Consider the following 18452-nt stretch of genomic DNA (forward strand, 5'->3'; position numbering starts at 1 on the left):
AAGGAACAAAAGAACTATAAAACAGTCAGAAAAGAACCGAAGGGTAATAGCAAATCCTTACCTGTCAATAATTACTTTAAGTGCAATTGAATTAAATTCATTAAATTCTCTAATCAAAAGAAACAGAGTGGCTGAATGGATTAAAAAGAAAAAAGGTCCAAAAATATGCTGCCTACAAGAGACTTTAAACACACACATGGGCTAAAAGTGAAGAGATGGAAAAAGATACTGCATGCAAATAGTAACCAAAATAGAGCCGGCATGGTTATACTTATATCAAATAAACTTTCATCAAAATTGGTCACAAAAGACAAAGTAGGTCACTATATAGTGATAAAGTGGTCAACTCATTAGAAGGATATAAGAATTGTAAATACATATGTGGCCCACATTGAAGCACCTAAATCTTTAAAGCAAATATTAACAGAACTGAAAGGAGAAATAAATAGCAATACAGTAACAGTAAAGGCTTTCAAACTCCACTTTTAACATTGGGTAGATCATCCAGACAGAAAATCAATAAGGAAACAGTGGACTTGCATAACACCTAGAGCAAACAGACCTAACAGACATATATAGAACATTTCATCCAACAGCACCTGAATACACATTCTTCTCAAGTATGCACAGAACATTTTCCAGGATATATTATATGTGGGGACACAGGGCACATCTTAACAAATTTAAGAGAGTGAAATCATATCAAGTATCTTTTTAAACCATAATGGTATGAACCTGAGAGTTAATAACAGGAGGAAAATTAGAAAATTCACAAATATGTGTAAATTAAGTAATACCCTCCTGAATCAAATACCCTCCTGGGTCAAATAAGAAATCAAAAGAGAAATAAAAAATTATCTTGAGACAAACAAAAATGGCGGCACAACATACCAAAACATGTAATGCAGCAAAGCAGTTCTAAGAGGAAGGTTTAGAGTGATAAATGCCTACATGAATAAAAAATAAAGATCTCAAATAAATAACCTAACTTTGCCCCTCAAAGAACTAGAATAAGAACAAACTAAATAAGCACATTTATAATATAAAAAACAATAAAATACTTAGAAATATAAACAAGGAGGTGAAAGAACTATACACTGAAAAGTACTAGACATTGATGAAAGAAATAGAAGAAAACACAAATAAATAGAAAAATATCTTGTGTTCTCAGATTGGAAGAATTAATATTGTGAAAATTTCTGCACTACCCAAAGCAATCTACAGATTCAATGCAATCTCTATCAAAATTCCAATGGCATTTATTTTCATAGAAGTAGGAAACACGATCTTAAAATTTGCGTGGAACCACAAAAGGCCCCAAATAGCCAAAGTAATCTTGAGAAAGAAGAACAAAGCTGGAGGCATAACACTTTCTGATTTCAAACTATATTACAAAGTTATAGTAATTAAAACAGTATGATACTGGCATAAAAACAGTCACATAGACCAATGGAAGAGAATATAGAGTCCAGAAATACCCACACATATATAGTTAACTGATCTGACAAGGGTGCCAAAAATACACAATGGGGAAAAGATAGTCTCTTCAATAAATGGTGTTGGGAAAACTGGATATCCACATGCAAAAGAATGAAATTAGACCCTTATCTCATACTATATACAAAAATCAACTCCAAATGGATTAAGGACTTAAATATAAGACCCAAAACAATAAAACTCTTAGAAGAAAACATAGGGAGAAAGCTCTTTGACATTAGCCTTGGCAATAAATTTTTGGATGTGACACTAAAAGCAAAGGCAAATACAAAGTAAAAATAAACAGATGGCACTACATCAAACTCAGAAGCTTCTGCACAGCAAAGCAAAACAACAAAACCAAACCAAAACTTAACAAAAAAACCCCAGAAAAAATCCAAACCAACCAATAAAAAGTAAAGGTAACCTACAGAGTGAGAGAAAATATTTGCAAACCATATCTCAGATAAGGGGTTAATATCCAAAATCTATAAAGAACTCACACAACTCAACAGCAAAAAAATGAATAATCCAATTAAAAGATGGGCAGAGTATCTGGGCAGATATTTTTTCAAAGAAGACATACAAATGGCCGACAGGTATGTGAAAAGGTGCTAACATCATTAATCATCAGGGAAATGCAAATCAAAACCACAGTGAGATATTAATGAAACCCTATTAGAATGACTATTACAGAAATGACAAGATAAAAGAAGCATTGCTGAGGGTGTGGAACAAAGGGGAACCCTTGTACACTGTTGGTGGAAATATAAATTGGCACAGCCATTATGGAAAACAGGACGGATTTTTCTGAAAAAAAAAAAAATAGAACAACCATACAACCCAGCAAACCTACCACTGGATATAGTCTATCCAAAGGAAATAAAATCACTATTTTGAAGATATAGCTGCACTCCAGTGTTCATTGCAGCATTATTCATAATAGACAAAATATGAAAACAACTTAAGTGTCCATCAATGAATGAATAAAAAAATATTATATATACAGAGGGTGCCAAAAAAACGTATACACATTTTAACAAATGAGAAAAAACGGTATTAAAATTATACTGATGGTAACCACTTTGAGCACCTCTTGTAATTGCAGAAGTCAAACGTAACTTGTATTCATCTTTTGTGATCAGTATATATTATTACAATTTTAACACAGTTTTTTTCCTATCTTAAAATGTGTATACATTTTTTGGCACCCTCTGTATATATGTATATAAAGAAAATGTTATATGTGTGTGTGTATATATATATATACATATATATATAACCTGGAGGATGAACCTGGGGGATGTTATGTTAAGTGAAATAAGCCAGACACAGAAAGACAAATACTGCATGATCTCACTTACATGTGGAATCTAAAAAAGTTTGACTCATGGAACTAGAGAGCAGAGCAGTAGTTAACAGGAGCTAGGGGTTGGGGAAAAGGGAAGACTTTGGTCAAAGGGTACCAACTTTCAGTTATAAGATGAAGAAATTCTAGTAATCTAAATACAGCATGGTGTCGATAGTTAATAATACCGTATAGTATACTAGAAATTCACTAAGAGTACTCCTTGTTTTCTCAGCACCGCCCCTCCAAAGAAAGTATGTGACATGATGGATGTGTGAATGAACTTGATTACGGTAATCATTTCACAATGTACCCGTATATGTATATCAAACCATTATATCACACACCTTAAATACGTACAATTTTTATTTGTCAATCATACCTCAATAGAGCTAGGGGGAAAAAAGAGTATGAGCCATCAGTGTGATTTGGCTCCAGAAGTGATTTTAAAATATAGAAAGAGCTTAGTGTATGGAAAGGAGCTAAGGGGACTCGACGCTGCAATGGCAGCAGACCATGTTTTCAGTTAGATTGTATGCTCATTCAGGGCAACTTGGGTTGGGGGACGGATGGAGATTAAGGGAAACTAAATTGGCACCCCCCCATGATACCTCTTGGGTCCACCACTGTCACACTAGCACATTTGAAGTCTACATTCATAGAAGTATATTGTCCCAAAGGAAGAGGCAGCTCCTCCAGCCTCCTGGGCACCAGGTGCAAGAGGGAAAAGGTGAGCCAGAGTTTGCCCGGAGAAGAAGGGAGCGAGTGGTAAAAGGATGGAAACTACATCAAAATATTAGGGAACTGAGTGTGTCGATAGAACTGAGGATGTTAAATTTGGAGAGGGAGCTCAGCATCTCCCCACACGTTTCCACGAAGTCAGAACTTTGAAGGCTAGCTTTATCTCCAGAGGAAAAGAAATGGATGGTGAAAGCTACGCAGAGATTACCAGGCAAACTCTGTCCCTTCCCTTCAACTTCATCCACACTACCCCTTTTTGTCTGGGGGGCAGCGTGGTGTAGTGACTGACAGCTAGAGCTCTGGAGCTAAATGACTTGGGTTCGAATCCTGCCAGGGCCAGTGGCCTTGAACAAGCCTCTTATTTTCTCTACATGCCTCAGTTTTCTCATCAGAATAATGAAGATTAAACATCATCTATCTCTAATAGCGCTGGAGGGAAGGACGCAACACTGGTAAAGTGGCTACCGAGCCCAGAATAAGTGCTCAGTAAATGTTAGCACTTGATTCCTCACCGCCTCTCTGATTACTCCTTGTGCCTCAAGGGACAGGGTTGCCCACTGAATGACCCTGGAGGTTCTGTCTGGGTTGCCAGGCAACAAACTATCTGGGACTAGCGGCTCCCCATCCTCGAGCAGGAGGAGCTGTACAGGATTTCAACATCTTCAAGGGCCCTGGGTGCTAGGAGCTGACATTCCAAGACAGCTCCTGGAACAGCTGGCTCCTGAGCCTGGGTCCTTCATAAGGCCAGCTCGCATCCTGGCTCAACGGAAAGGTAGAGGGGTAGGGAATGGGATCCTTCCCTGGACACACAGCCACGCTGTGCCCTGGTTCTTTGCGTGCTTCCTGGTGGAAGGGATGTTAAGCTGGGACCGTGTATCTCATCTCGTTGGCTGTGAACTTTTCGTAAAGCCTGTCCTGTGCCCATACTGCATGCTATGGTGTTTACCTTCACCTGCCTCACCACGTCCTCCTCTGAACTGCCTCATTCCTCCTCATCTTTATCTTCTGAGAACATGTCCCCACGGCGAGTCCTCTGCCTTCTTCTAGATCTGGGTACGCTTGTTCCTCCACGATTTCATCTGCTCTCGGGGGTTCAGCTGTAATCTTGTGCTCAGGATCCTGTTTATGCCCCGTTCTCAAGTTCTAGGCCTGGCCGGACGTTGTCACCTGGACCTGACACATTAAACCTTCAAAAGTGTTGAAAACAGAATTAGTTTTTAAATTTTCTTTTCTCTCAGCCATGAAAATAAACATACATACATGCCTACATACCTTGCCCTTCCTATACTCATTAACTTGGTAACTTGTCCTGTCCTCTATCTTGTCACCCTGACCCCAAATCCTAAGGCCCCCCTGGTCTCCTCCCACACGGCCAGTCACTTGGCACAAGCATCCTAATCACCCCACATTGTCCCCTGCCTCCTTCCTCACTCAGCGCCTCTTCCCCACCAGGACCACTAGTCTGGTCTCTTTCTTATCTCTTCCACCCTGCATCCTATATTTGGTTCATTTCCCTCCTCTGTTCAAACACCTTCAGTGCCTCTCTATTTCCTAAATATGTTATAACACCTCACGCTGGCTTTTCAGGCTCTCCTCAACAGTCCATGTCTAAGATTTCTGCTGCTGCTGTTCCACTATCTACACGCTAAATCCAGTCAACCGAGTAGCTGGTCCTTCACTTTCTCCACTCCTTACACTCTATGGTGCTGCCTGTACTCTCTCCTCCACTTCGAACACCCTCCCGAGCCGCCTCCCCCTGATACAATCCTCCACATCTACCGAGCTCGTCTGAGATGCCCCCTCTCCCTTGTGAAGCCTTCCCGGGAGCCTGCCTCCACCACACTCTCAGAGCAGAGGTGTGTCCCTGGTTTATGGCACTTGTCATATTGCATTGTACTGTCATCACATAAACACTTATCTGATTTTCCTCACAGTTAGCACACAAGCTCTTGAGGTTAAGGGCCGTTGGTTAGGAGTTGACACAAGGTGGTGCCACACTGGCCCTCAGGAACATGTCTGCTGATGGAATTGAGCAGGGGCTGATTCGCCTGGAGAAGAGAACACTCAGAGGACAAGGGGACTGGCTTCATATGCCTGTGGGCTGTTTGCCATGGACATTTAGCATGGCCCCAGGATGACAGAGCTCAGAACAACCTGTCTTTTGGGGGTATCCTGGGTCCTTGCACAGTGGGAGCTATCTCTGGGGAGTACAAGCTTTCTAGCACGCACCCAGGGTTTGGATAATTCACCACTTCCTGCCTTGGTTCTCATCTCCTTCGCCCTCTGGCCCTTTGAAAGCCAGGCTCACCCACAGATGCTGTGCAATGCTCAGAAAAGAACATGTCGGGCATTTGCTGCCATCTAGTGAAGGAAGAATGGCTCAGCTTCTTGCAAAAGCCAAGCAGATCCTGTGCTCTCTCTCCCCAGGAGCTGGCTCTAGGAATCCAGCCCTGGCAAAAAGGGGGAGAAGTGGGGTGGGGGATGGGGGGGGCGGGAAACAAGTGTGTGTGGGAAGGGCCGAAGCTTTTGCACAGAACAGATCACATCTGAGCCCCTAAATCGTAATCTGAAATGAGCAAGACCTCCTCTACCTCCAGCCAGGAGGTATCCCTACTGGAATGATGGCAAGCCATCTTTTTCAGGAAACTTGGTAGGAATCCATAAAACACCTAAAATTCATTTTCAGAGGCATCTTTTAGGGTAGACGTAGGTCATCCCAGTGCCTTAAGAAGAGCCGGTCATTTCCACCAGGCCCTTGTAGCCCTACATGGGAGCCCCATGTGGCTGGGTCTTGAAGGTTTCCTGTTTCTGGGACACCCACGCCTCCTCTGTAGCATGGCACAAAGGCTCAGGCTCCACCAGGCCAGCGTCCTCACATTCACTGGGTTATTGTGAGATATAAATACGATTATTCATGCCAAACGCTTAGCCAGTGCCTGCTGCACAGCAACCACGAAGTAAAACTTAAATATTGATCGTAATTAGATAGTAATATCATTACTTTTGCCAATGCTCCAGAGCACAAGACTGCCTACAAAACTCACGCAACTCAGGCCCTAGACATGAACACAATCGAGACATGGTTTGATCTCATATACATTAAAAATAATCACCCCTCAGTGCACTCCAGCATCCGGCACGGGCCTTACTTCCAGCACAGCCAGGAGCACGTCAGAGGCTCAGACATCTGACTCCAGGCTGCTGACAGACACGTCAGCTCCTCCAGCAGGACTGAGGTACAGGATTCCAAGGCTATTTCTGCAGGGTTTTCCTCCATGCCTGGATTCCCACAATGTAGGTTCTTTGCCCCCAGTCCAGTCTTTGGGGACTGACAGCCTACTGTTTTGTTTGGCCTCTGAGCATCTCCAGTTTTTAAGAAGGTCCTGGACTACTCCTGGGGCCCGGCTCTCTTGATAGGCCTAGGTTGTTCTCTGGCTGCAATTCATGCAGACATTCAGCCAGAACTGACTGTAGGGCTCATTAAATGGCTAAGATCACGCTAACCAGTATGTCCTATGACTCCCCCACCATGGAGTCCAGGTGCTGCTTAGAGGGTGCTGTATCCATCAAAGGTGCCCACTGCAGATGTTTAACCAGTGTCAAGTGAGACTTTCTTACTGGTTCCAGCCAGGAGTGTACTGGAGCCAGCTTGGGCCAGCTCATGAGACCTGGTGGTAGTAATTGCCTCTCAACTCCATGTTCAGAAATATCATTTTGGTAGCTTGAAATCAGCCATGATGGAAGTATTCACCATAGAAATCAGTAAATGCTACAAACCCTGGCTTTTTTTTTTTTTTCTGAAGAGCCAACAGTTATACGCTTATCAGCACACTCCTGGCTTCCACCTTTGACTGCAAGCGAAGCATCACATTTAAACCACTACTTACACAATCACCAAACAAGAGGATTTTCAGTGTCGTATCTGAATAAAATGCAAAATGAAAGTCTCGTTTATTTATTTATTTTTCCAAATATATAACAGAGACTGCAGCTGGTGAAAGATAGGATGGTAACTGACAAGTCAAGATCATGCTTTTAGGTTTGAAATAAACCTCAAATATTTAATGTTGGTAAAAACATTTGCAATAAGGTATTTCTTTATTGGCAAGTTTTGAATTTTCACTTAGCATGCAAAAGAGCTATATGTGACAAGCCACATACTTGCATTGGGGAAAACATTAAACAAACATATTGGGTAATGGACCTAGAAACATATGGAAAACCATAATTTATAATTTTAATTTCTTTAAAATTCTTTTGACATAATTTGAACTGTGTTTCAATCATAACATTAGTGTGTCCCCTACAGCTTTTTCTAGCATCTTCTTCCTTATTAAAAGAGTGCCAGTGGTTATAGTCAGGCAGTGTTATCCTATAGCTCTGTAAAAACCATTTGAAGTGAACTTTGAAATGAAATAGCTAATTCAGTGAGTCCACTGTTTGTTGATACACTGAGCTGTGGACCCCTGGCGCCCAGAGGCTGGAGGCGAGGCTGTGAGGCTGTGAGGAAGGGGTAGAGGTGAGGGGCTCAGTCATAGTGGACCTTGCCCTCCGCCACCCCAGAGATGGACAAGTCTCCATTGCAGAGTATCTGCAGGGGCGTAGGAGGTTTGTCATCCAAGGCACTCATGGTCATCTTCATGTACTTTCGAAAGGCCTTTTGAATAACAGCAGCGCATCTCTCCTCTTCCTTCCTCTTGGTGGTGGTGACTATGGGTTCATATAACTTCTTGAAAGGGTTGGCTTCCGTGAACTTCTCCTCCATCATGGCTTTCATGTTATCCAAACCATCGGAGTTACCGAGCACCCTAGTGGTGAAAGCAAAAAGAATATCCAGGCAGTGGAGGCGATCTCCAGTCACCATGGGCAAGTCCATTACTAGAAACTGAAATTTATTTGGCTTTGCCACACGCAAAGGCTCAGGAAGGGCATCCGCAAAATCAGAAAGGGAGGAATATTTGATAAACTGTGTTGCTTCTGGGTCAAACTTTTCCCAGACTTCATAGAATATTTCAAAGTCATCTTCACCCAAAGGGTCCTCACTTTCTTCGGTGGCTGTATTAAAGTTCTCTAAAATCACAGCAATATACATATTGACAACAATGAGAAAGGAGATGATGATGTAACTGACAAAGTAGGCTATGGCGATGGTAGAGAGGTGACAATTCTCTGAGTTGGAGCTACAGGAACTTTTTGATTGCAACATGGGTTTGAGGAGGGTATCCCAGCCTGCTGACGTGGTTATCTGAAAGAGACAGAGCAAGCTGCCTGCAAAAGTTTGGAAGTTGAATATGTCATCAATTCCAGAGTCTTGCTCCACTTTGCAAAAAGAGTTCATACCAAAAATGGCATAAATAAACATAACCAGAAAGAGTAGGAGACCAATGTTGAATAGAGAGGGAAGGGACATCATCAGAGCAAAAAGGAGTGTCCTGATTCCTCGTGCTGCCCGGACAAGCCTCAGGATTCTGCCAATCCGAGCCAAGCGGACAATTCTGAAGAGTGTCGGAGGAAAAGGAATGTGTTCCTGTTCTTCCAAGGTAGAGACCATTGTACCTTAGGAGAAGGAAAACAGTCAATCAAGTTCTAGCAGGCACAGTGGTTTCAGACCCAGACTATGTCTCCTGCCTTGGATCTTAGTGGGACCAACTTTTATCAATACTTAAGTTATGCACAAAATTAAGAATTTTATTTATCCATATAAGGGAAAATAATCTATCTGTGCCTTAACTTGGAAAATAGTTTCCAAGGGCCATACAGTTTTAGATGGGACTTTAGGTGCGATAGGATGTCTAAAATATTAAAGACCCAAGTAAAGGAAAGAAAATGCAGCTTATGAAAGGCTATTTTGTGAGTTATCTCATGCACTTGAAGTACATTATCTACGTTGGGCATTTAAAGTCATTCATGTGGTAACAGTATAACAGTTTTTCATATTTATTGCATATATAAAATGGAAAACAGATAAACTATAGATGGCATCTTTTAGATTAGAGTGCAAGGGGAAATTTCTGCGAATGAAGGTTGGGCTATTACTGGAAATTGTGGAACCCCTAACCTCAAAGTTCCTTAAAGGCACAGGTTCATATTTGTAAAGAGGGATTTGAACACAGTCTGCCATGGTGAGGTCAGGGCTGGAGTGAGATGGCGGTTAATATGCTCATCTTTGGGTTAAAGGGGCCACGGAGCACTCATATTTGTTAATATGTTCATTCTAAGGAATTCTGAAGCCTAACTCAAAAAGCTTAAGGGACTCAGTTGGACATACTTTCTCTATTGTTGCAGACACCCCAGAAATGGCATCTCAAGCAGAGGTTTCTGGAAACTGCTGACTATTTGGCCCAACATGTCACCCTTTTGTCTCATTACCTGCTCTGCAGGCAAGTGAAACAAAGATTTAAAACAAGTCCCATTTTGGCCCAAATCGTATAGAATGGCAGGAACATGTTTGCCTTGTGTAGGCATAGCCTTGCGCTTGCCCTGGGGGCTCTCTAACGTCCTGCGGCGTGGTAGGCAGCCAGAATTATCTGCCATCACTTAATGACACAAGAGAACTAGTTGACGATACACATACTTCACTTCCTGCCCATTTGTGCCATAGAAGCTTAATTCATATGTTAACTGAGCAGCCAGTCCTGGCAAGATGTGGAATTTATTAAGCACCAAATTAGCAACAACTGGAGGAGGTCCATCCTTTAAGGCCTCCCTCCTCTATGAATATTCCTTTGAGCAGTCAAGGCCACAGTCCTCTGTCCCATCCCTGAGCTCAGTTCTTCTGGGTACCGTGTGATTTGGTGTTCAATTAATTTCTCTATCTTGTTCTGGCTCTTTAAGGTGAGTAGGTCTTGATACCTCAACTGGGTTGTGAACTCCTGGAAAGGTTCACTTGGACTCACACTCATTTTGTATTTCACTAAAAGCTTAGGAAAGAGCTTGAGAAACGGCAGAGGCTAATTGTTGAATGGCAGACCTAGTGGCAAAGGCATATAAAATGCCTACATTGGTGAGTAGGACTTGGCTCAACGTGTGTATTTTCTCAACCATTGGAGCGAAATGCTATCCGGGGCTTTGCAGTGTAATTGCAATTGCCTACTATTTGTTCAAAACACAGAAGTCAGAGATATTTCCGCAAATCGTTTGATTCCTGGCACTGCCTGGAAGGAGTTCAATAAATAGTGGAACGCACGAGCTGCTCTCTTTATACTGAAGGAAGGGCTCTTTAAGTTCTCAGAGGGCTGCTCCAGATGCATCATAGCACCATTTTCTAACATGATTGCTTTTGTCAGTTTTACCAAGACTAGTGACTGGAATTGACTAATAAAGACTAAATGTCTATTTAACTATAAGGACATGGAAGGATCTATTTCTAAACTATATCTACATAAACTTCATCACTTAGACACCAGAACAGCCTATGAACTGTCCCATTTTCTTGCTCTCTGGAATATCTGCATTGCTGCTGTAGTGATAGGACCCAAAATATTTTGATCCAATATATCTGTTTGATGCATCCTTTCTGAAATAGCACAAAAGCTTCCACCTGTGAAATCAGTTTTCATTGTCTTCATTGCATTTTGAGCTATGAGAAGGGCCCCTGGGCAGTTTTATATAATTATAAAAAGTCAAATTTTCAGTTTAGTGAAAAGCAGACTTCAGAAACCCAGAGTAAACTCTTACGGTTTAGCCATGAAGGATAAAAGTACAATAAAACCTTGGATTGCGAGTAATGTGGTTTGCGAGTGTTCCGCAAGACAAGCAAACATTTCTAATACATTTTAACTTGGTAAATGAGCAATGTCTTGCAATACAAGTAGTTTGTTTTCGGAACAAATTATGCTTGCAAACCAAGGTATTACTGTATATGGCAAAAACCCTCTTTTATTCCTATTCTTCCTTCATAAATGTTATAGGTAATCATACCTGTGGTTAGGGAAAATACACTGATTATAGAGTGAGGCTGGTTGGTGAATGGGGCCCAGGCAGCTGAGACAAGCACAGCTCATGCTGTGGTTTAAGTTACCACAGGATACAGAGTAAAGAGAAAGTACTGCTTGGCCTCATGGCACACTGTGGAAGCCCCGTCGAGGATGGGCCACAGAGACCTCGTACAGGAGGTGAGGGAAGGCCTGACAATGTCACAAGGGTATACTAATTGTGATCTGACATGCACATGGATTTTGAACCAGAGAAAAACATGGGAACTCAATGCCAAATCCTTAAAACTATAAAATGTTCATTAGGGCTTCTTGTTGTACAGGAAATATAGAACTTTGACTCAATTACCTGGATAAACAAGGTGTCCCCACAGAAACCTTTAAGTCATCTTAATTTTGTTTATCACTATTAAATAAATGATCTTCCTTATCATTTAACTCTCTATTTTAATTGCGTAGACAGTTATGGGCATGGAAATGACTCTGCATCTCCTAGCAACTTCCCGGTAAAGAATGACATTTGTATGACTGTCTGCTTTTTCGGAAATCACATTAAGCCTAATGTGTTGCTCTGTGGATAGTTTGGACATACTTCCAAACCAGAAGACTTGCAAGTTTACTTCTGATGAAAACCCCTCTGGCTGCTAATTTTACTTACTAACAATAGATAGGACCACGATCACACAATCAAATAAATTCCAGCCATTGGTGAAGTAGTATTGCCTCAAAGCAAAGATTTTGATGAGACACTCAATTGTAAAGATGACCACGAAGGCCACGTTGAGATGGTCCAGGATGGTCTTCATGGTTTCAGACTGATCATGCGACTCAGCCATCATGCTAACCATGTTGAGTAAAATAAGGACAATGATGACGACGTCGAAGATCTGGTGTGTGACCAGGTCAAACACGAGACCTTGGCATTTGTTCTGAGGAGAAAAGAAAGAAAAGGAGTCATAGAGCGTTTTGAGTTGTAAGGATGAACTCACATGGATAAAGAAGGCCCACACAACAGAATTTATTCTCTCTTACAATTATTCTCTCTTTAAAAAAGCACAGACCCTTTTTAAAGGGCAGACATTCTTGTATACATAGTTTCACTTAAATTTAATTAAATAACTGATTTTTAAGCTGTAGGCTTATAGCTTTTATTTTAAAACAAAAATGTATAAATGAAAAAATTCTTAGTAACAACATAATTTGGATGTGACGGATGATGTTTTGCTAAAATAAAACAGCTCATGAAGGATTTAATAATAAAAAGATAAACTTTGGTCTCTACATTTCATCTGTTTCTGTATTTTGACTTCAATAACATTAATGCAGAGAATATCTGCTCACCTAATTATGTTGGACAAAATGGAATTATCATCTCCAAGGCTCCATTTCTCAGTTCAGAATAATCAAACCTTATACTTAACCAAAACTCTATATTCAAGCAATTCTGAAACGCCAACTTTCTAATTCTTGCTCACTTGGAGATAAGGCTAGATAAATGGGATTCTCACCCAATGATTACAAAACCAGACACAGAACAACTGGTTATTTCATATTATTACTAATGGTGACCTTGCAAAGTGAGTATGTGCCAATTGCTCTGGTACAGGTACTAACTCAAGTTTGCATGCCTAATCTACCATGCGCAGTGAAATGACAGAATTATTCCACTTGTTTCTTTAACTACTGTGAAGCACTATTTTGTTTTTTACTTAGCAGAAAACTGTTGTTAAACACAAACTCAGACACTGATATTGTATGGTATTCTTGGCTATACATTGGTTGTTTTACAATATATTGTATATATTACATTATCATTTAATCAAAGTATACAGACACTATTCTATTGAGAGAACTCATAGAGAATTCATCCTTCAGACCCCAGGCATCAGTTCATTCAGGCAAAAGATGATGTTGGTTTGTGGTGGTAACAGTGGAGAAAGACTTAAGCATTTTGATTTAAGAGCTAACGGAGTCAGAGAGTGTTTGAATGGAGGGCGCTACAGGAAAGTTAAGACTAAAGTTATATCCTTTCTGGCTGGTGGGGCCATTCAGCCAGCCGGAGAACAGAGGATGAGGAATTTTGGGGGGAGATGATGAGATCTGTTTTGAGCATATTTTGAGGTGCCAATGGGGCTTCCAAGGACCATGCGCAAGTAGAAGTATGGGTTTGGAGCTCTACTTAGTAGAGAGCTGGAATGTAGATGTGGAGATCATTTGTATCAATACAGATGTGAATTAACACCAAGAGAGTGACTGATATCACTCAGGGGATCAAGGGCAATGAGGAGGAGGAGGGAGGAACAGCATTGGAGTGGCACTACATTTAAGTTGGTGTCTTTCAAACTCTGTGCCAGGAGCCCTAAGTCTTAAGGAGTCTAGAGAAGAAACTTGAGAGTCAAGTGCATTTCTATGTGAGAATGCACCCGGGAAGTCAGACAGGACCTGGAGAAAAAAACACTTTTAAGGGTACTCTCCAGGGAGGTGGGATGAGGGGTAACAATAAACATGAGGGAGGGAAGGCATTGGCCCTACAGTTCAGCTCTAATATGTGAACAAATGGAGGCGATTAAGGGTATAAGTTACCTGAAGTGGTAGATGATCAAAATCATTCTCTGTCACTTTGGAATGTACAGTGACCCCTACACCTCAGTATGACTTTTTTAAACTCAGTAATGAAGCCACCCTGGGAGGATGCTTCAGGAAGAATAAAAAATGATTCAAATCCCTTGTTGTACTTACTGCTGGAAGTGAAATCCGTCACTGCTCAGATTCAAACAGCTGTATCCACCCCACCCCACCCCCATGCAATTGCTATTCATTTGTTCCAAAGGTCAAAAGATAGTATTCAGATTTTAGAGATGAAAAAAAAAATTCTGTGAGCTCCAACTCAGGGCCATCTGGGGATATGATGTTGGATTCATTTCATGTCACACTGGAATACAGGAGTGAAGATAAAAGTGCAGCGTTAACTGGTGGCATTGTATTTGGTTGTTGGAATCGCTCATTGTGAAGCCTTGACTGGTGATTAACAGCTGCATAGGGAGAGCTGTGACGTGGCACCTACTCCCAGATGAGCCACGTGAGAAACATGCTGTAAAAGATAGTCAAGGAACAGAGGTGGCAGCTTCCCTGTGGTAAAGCAGCCTATATCTCCTTCAAGTTCATCGCTTGCAGCCTGCTAGCTTGCCCACCGCAGTGGAGAGGCCTAGAAGCTGTGTCTGTGTCACTGTAACTTCTGTTTGGCTGTGTGCTGCACTGCTAGCTATAGACCCTTCATGAAATAAACTGGTAAATATGGGGGGACATATTGTGTCTCAGGAGTGTTAGTTAACTCCAAATCTGGGGCCCACTGGTGTTGAGTTAGTGGTTACATAGCATGCTCATGTAAATAATACTTCTCTTTGTCTCTTTTGTTGTCTTAAGTTCAGATAAGAATTTCAAAGTGAAATTAGTACTTAAAAGCTAGATTTGACTTAGGCAAATTGAAGTTCCATGTTCTGTTGACAGATTAAACCTCTGGAATATAATTTTATCAGTAACGCCTTGGCCAAAAATTCATTTTATAAATTCTAAACACTTGGCCCTGACATTCACAAATGTTTTTAGTGCAAAGCAAGTATATAATCCTAGTGGGATGGACTCTGCGTCTATCCTAAAACTTATTCTTTCATTCAAGGAAAAAATACACAGAACACGCTTTATGCCAGGCTTTAGTCTGAGTGCTGAGACTAGCAGTAAGTTTAACACACTTTAGATAACTTGGGGGTCTCATGTTTGAATGAAAGTCTCCAAATCCTCCACATGCTTCTGATACCAAGCCCCTCTTCCATGCTGCCTTCCCAGATTTTTAACTCCCACTGACCCTCCCTGCCTTGAAATCCTTCAAACTCACTTGTCAGAGCTACCAACAGTGCCTATTGTATTACTTTATAATCTTATGCTCTCAAATCCCAGCTCTTCAATTAGACTGTAATCACAGAACAGCCGTCTAGTGCCTGGCAAAGCAGGATTCGTAGAAAGCAGGGGTTAGTTAGCAAACTATGGCCTGGAAGCCAAATCCAGCCCACCACCTGTTTTTGTAGAGCCTGTGAGTTTAGAATGCTTTTTACAGTTTTTCAAATGTTTGGGGGAAAATTCAAAAGAAGACTAAAATTTTGACATATGAAAATTATACAAAATCTAAACTTTAGTGTCTCTAAATCAAGTTGTTTTGGAACACAGCCATGCATATTTGTTCTATATTGTCTATGGCTGCTTTGTGCTATAATGGCAGAGCGGAGTAGTAGCAGCAGAGACCATATGGCCTGCAAAGCCTAAAACATTTACCACCTGACCTTTTGCACAAAAAGTTTGTCAGCGCCTAAAATAGAAAGTTTATCATAAACACTTGGGAAGTGGAAGTGACTATGCATGACCTCAACTTCACAGCAGAAAAAGTTGACAAAAGACATTATAAATATAGTTTAAACTGGTCAAGGTTAAGTGAAAACAGACTGTTAAGTTCACGTCATTGCAATAAGTATATACTAAGCACCTACCGCGTGCTCACTAAAAAACAAAGTTGTTGACCAGGCGCCTAGTATTGAATCTGAGTGTCTAATTTTCCTAAGGCCTTGAGCCAGACACCAGCATATATGGGATTTTATTGAGTTCTTGAATAATGTCTATAAATTTAAAAAATCAAATCAGAACAGCACTGTAAACATCTGAGTTCATCATAACCCCTTAATAGATCTATATATTTAGAATTAATCAATTGCTCTCACCAGAGGCCTTGGAATGGGCTTCTGAGGTTTTTTGGATCCTAATTTTTTCATTGCATTATAGTATTTCTTCTGTTCTTCTGTCATAAAAATGTCTTGGCCACCTAAGTATATGAAGAAGATGAGAGCTAATGATTATTTTAGGAAACAAGCTCTGGCTCAAGAGTTTGAGCTCTGAGCAACAGCGGTTCTATGCCCGAGCTGAGCTGCTGCTAAACTGCCAATAGGTAGCAGGATGGCTCAGCTAAAAAAAAAAAGAAATAAATGAAAAATAAAAATAAAAACACAAGCAGGAAACAAGCTCTGAATTATCAGTAATAGTTTTAAACTTATATTACACTCCTATCAACAATTCTAAAATTCTAATGGGAAGCAAAAGAGGCCAGACTCTAGGGGAGGGCTGAAAGGAAATACGATTTATAGTAAGGAATACAGGAGAAATGTTACTTTTATCATTTGCATTTTACTTTTCTTTTTTTAAAGATTTTATTGGGGAATTGGGGAAGGGGAACAGTGTTGGGGAATTGGGAAGGGGGACAGCCAAGTTGCTGTCCTTCAATCTTAGTTGTGGAGGGCACAGCTAGCTCAGCTTTAAGTCCAGTTGCCATCCGGCCCCCCCGTGGGCAGCTCGCGGCTGCTCAGCTCAAGGTGCCATGTTCAATCTTAGTTGCAGGTGGGCGTAGCCCACCATCCCATGTGAGAGTCAAACCAGAAATCTTGTTGGTAAGAGTGCATGCTCTAACCACTGAGCCATCCGGCCACCCGTCAGCAGCTCAGGGCAGCTCAGTTCAAGGTGCTGTGTTCATTCTTAGTTGCGGATGGGTGTAGGCCACCATCCCATGTAGGAGTTGAACTGGCAACCTTGTTGTTAGGAGCATGTGCTCTCCCCAGCTGAGCCATCCTGTCACCTGTTGGCAGCACAGTAGCAGCTCAACTCTGGGCGCAGCTCACGGGCCCATGTGGGAATCGAACCAGCGAACCTGTTGCTCAGAACTCGCACTCTTAACCAACTGAGCCACTTGGCCAGCCCTGCATTTCAATTTTTGTAATATAAACAAAAGTTCTTTGCAAACATAATCTTTACAAAAATTGAGTATATTTCAAGTTGCATGAGTCAAACCACAATGCAATAAAAACAGAAATTAGTAACAAAAATTTAAATAACAACAAAAAAATCCCACAAACTGGCAATTAAAATTCTCCTAAATAAATGAATGCATAGGTCACTATTATGAAAATTTCATAACACCTGTCCAGAGCCATTCTCAGAAAAAATAAATTAGAGACCTTTAAATGTTTTCACTACTGAGGAAGAAAGAATAGAAAAATGAGTCAGGATTTTCATATCTGGAAATCTGAGGGAAAGTAAAATATCTGGAAATGCTAGCCAATAAAATAGAATAGAAATCCTTCAAATGTATAGCTTAATTTGTACAAAAGTAAGGGACATCTCCAGGGTCTGAAAATCAAGAGAGATAAACAAGAGCAGAAAGTTGGCCCTGAAGCCATGGTTGGCCTAAGAGCATTTGCTAATCTCTGTAAAAACTAGAATCTTGGGCTTTTAATAACCACAAGGGGTCATGGGAAAAAAGGCAGTGGGCTTATGTCAAGATCCCTGCATGAATCTGGTACTCTCCAAGTGCTGCCATTGCAAGGGGAAAAAAGAAACAGAATGTGTCTGTTGGCAATGAAAGACAATTAGGAAACTATCTTAGTCTGTACTATGGGTAAAAACCCAGTCTTCCCTGATAATTAGTGAATCCAGGCCTGCCTTGATGAGGGTAAAGGGTTTGAATTTACACCACCAGTATGGACCAAAAATACACAGCCCTAGGACAGTCTTTTCAAAAAATGGTGCTAGGGAAAGTGGACATCCACATGCAAAAAAATAAAGGTGAATCCTTACCTAACACCATATATAAAAATTAACTCAAAATGGATCAAAGACATAGATGTAAAATCTAAACAACAAAACTCTTAGAAGAAAACATAAGACAAAAGCTTCACGACATTGGATTTGGCAATGATTTCTTGGATATGACACCAAAGGCAAAAGAAAAAATAGACAAATTGAACTAGTGCATCATTGAATGACACTTCAGTTGTTTTCACATCTTGGCCATCATGAATAATATTGCAATGAACATAGGGGTATATGAGTATATATCTTTACAAATAAATGTTTTCAAT

The 18452-nt window shown here is 40.9% G+C and overlaps 1 protein-coding gene across 1 annotated transcript in view; it reads right to left on the reverse strand.

Annotated features, from left to right (window-relative positions):
• Positions 1-7849: 7849 nt before the first annotated feature.
• SCN11A (sodium voltage-gated channel alpha subunit 11) overlaps positions 7850-18452 on the reverse strand; it is an 81107-nt gene continuing 70504 nt past the window's right edge. Inside the window, 4 exon segments of the mRNA XM_019662725.1 lie at positions 7850-9121; positions 12158-12428; positions 16266-16366; positions 17895-17904. Of these exon segments, the coding sequence (XP_019518270.1) occupies positions 8094-9121; positions 12158-12428; positions 16266-16366; positions 17895-17904 (1410 nt within the window). The 3' untranslated portion in view covers positions 7850-8093.

Source organism: Hipposideros armiger, unplaced genomic scaffold, assembly GCF_001890085.2.
Source record: "Hipposideros armiger isolate ML-2016 unplaced genomic scaffold, ASM189008v1 scaffold_380, whole genome shotgun sequence".
NCBI classification, from domain to species: Eukaryota; Metazoa; Chordata; class Mammalia; order Chiroptera; family Hipposideridae; genus Hipposideros; species Hipposideros armiger.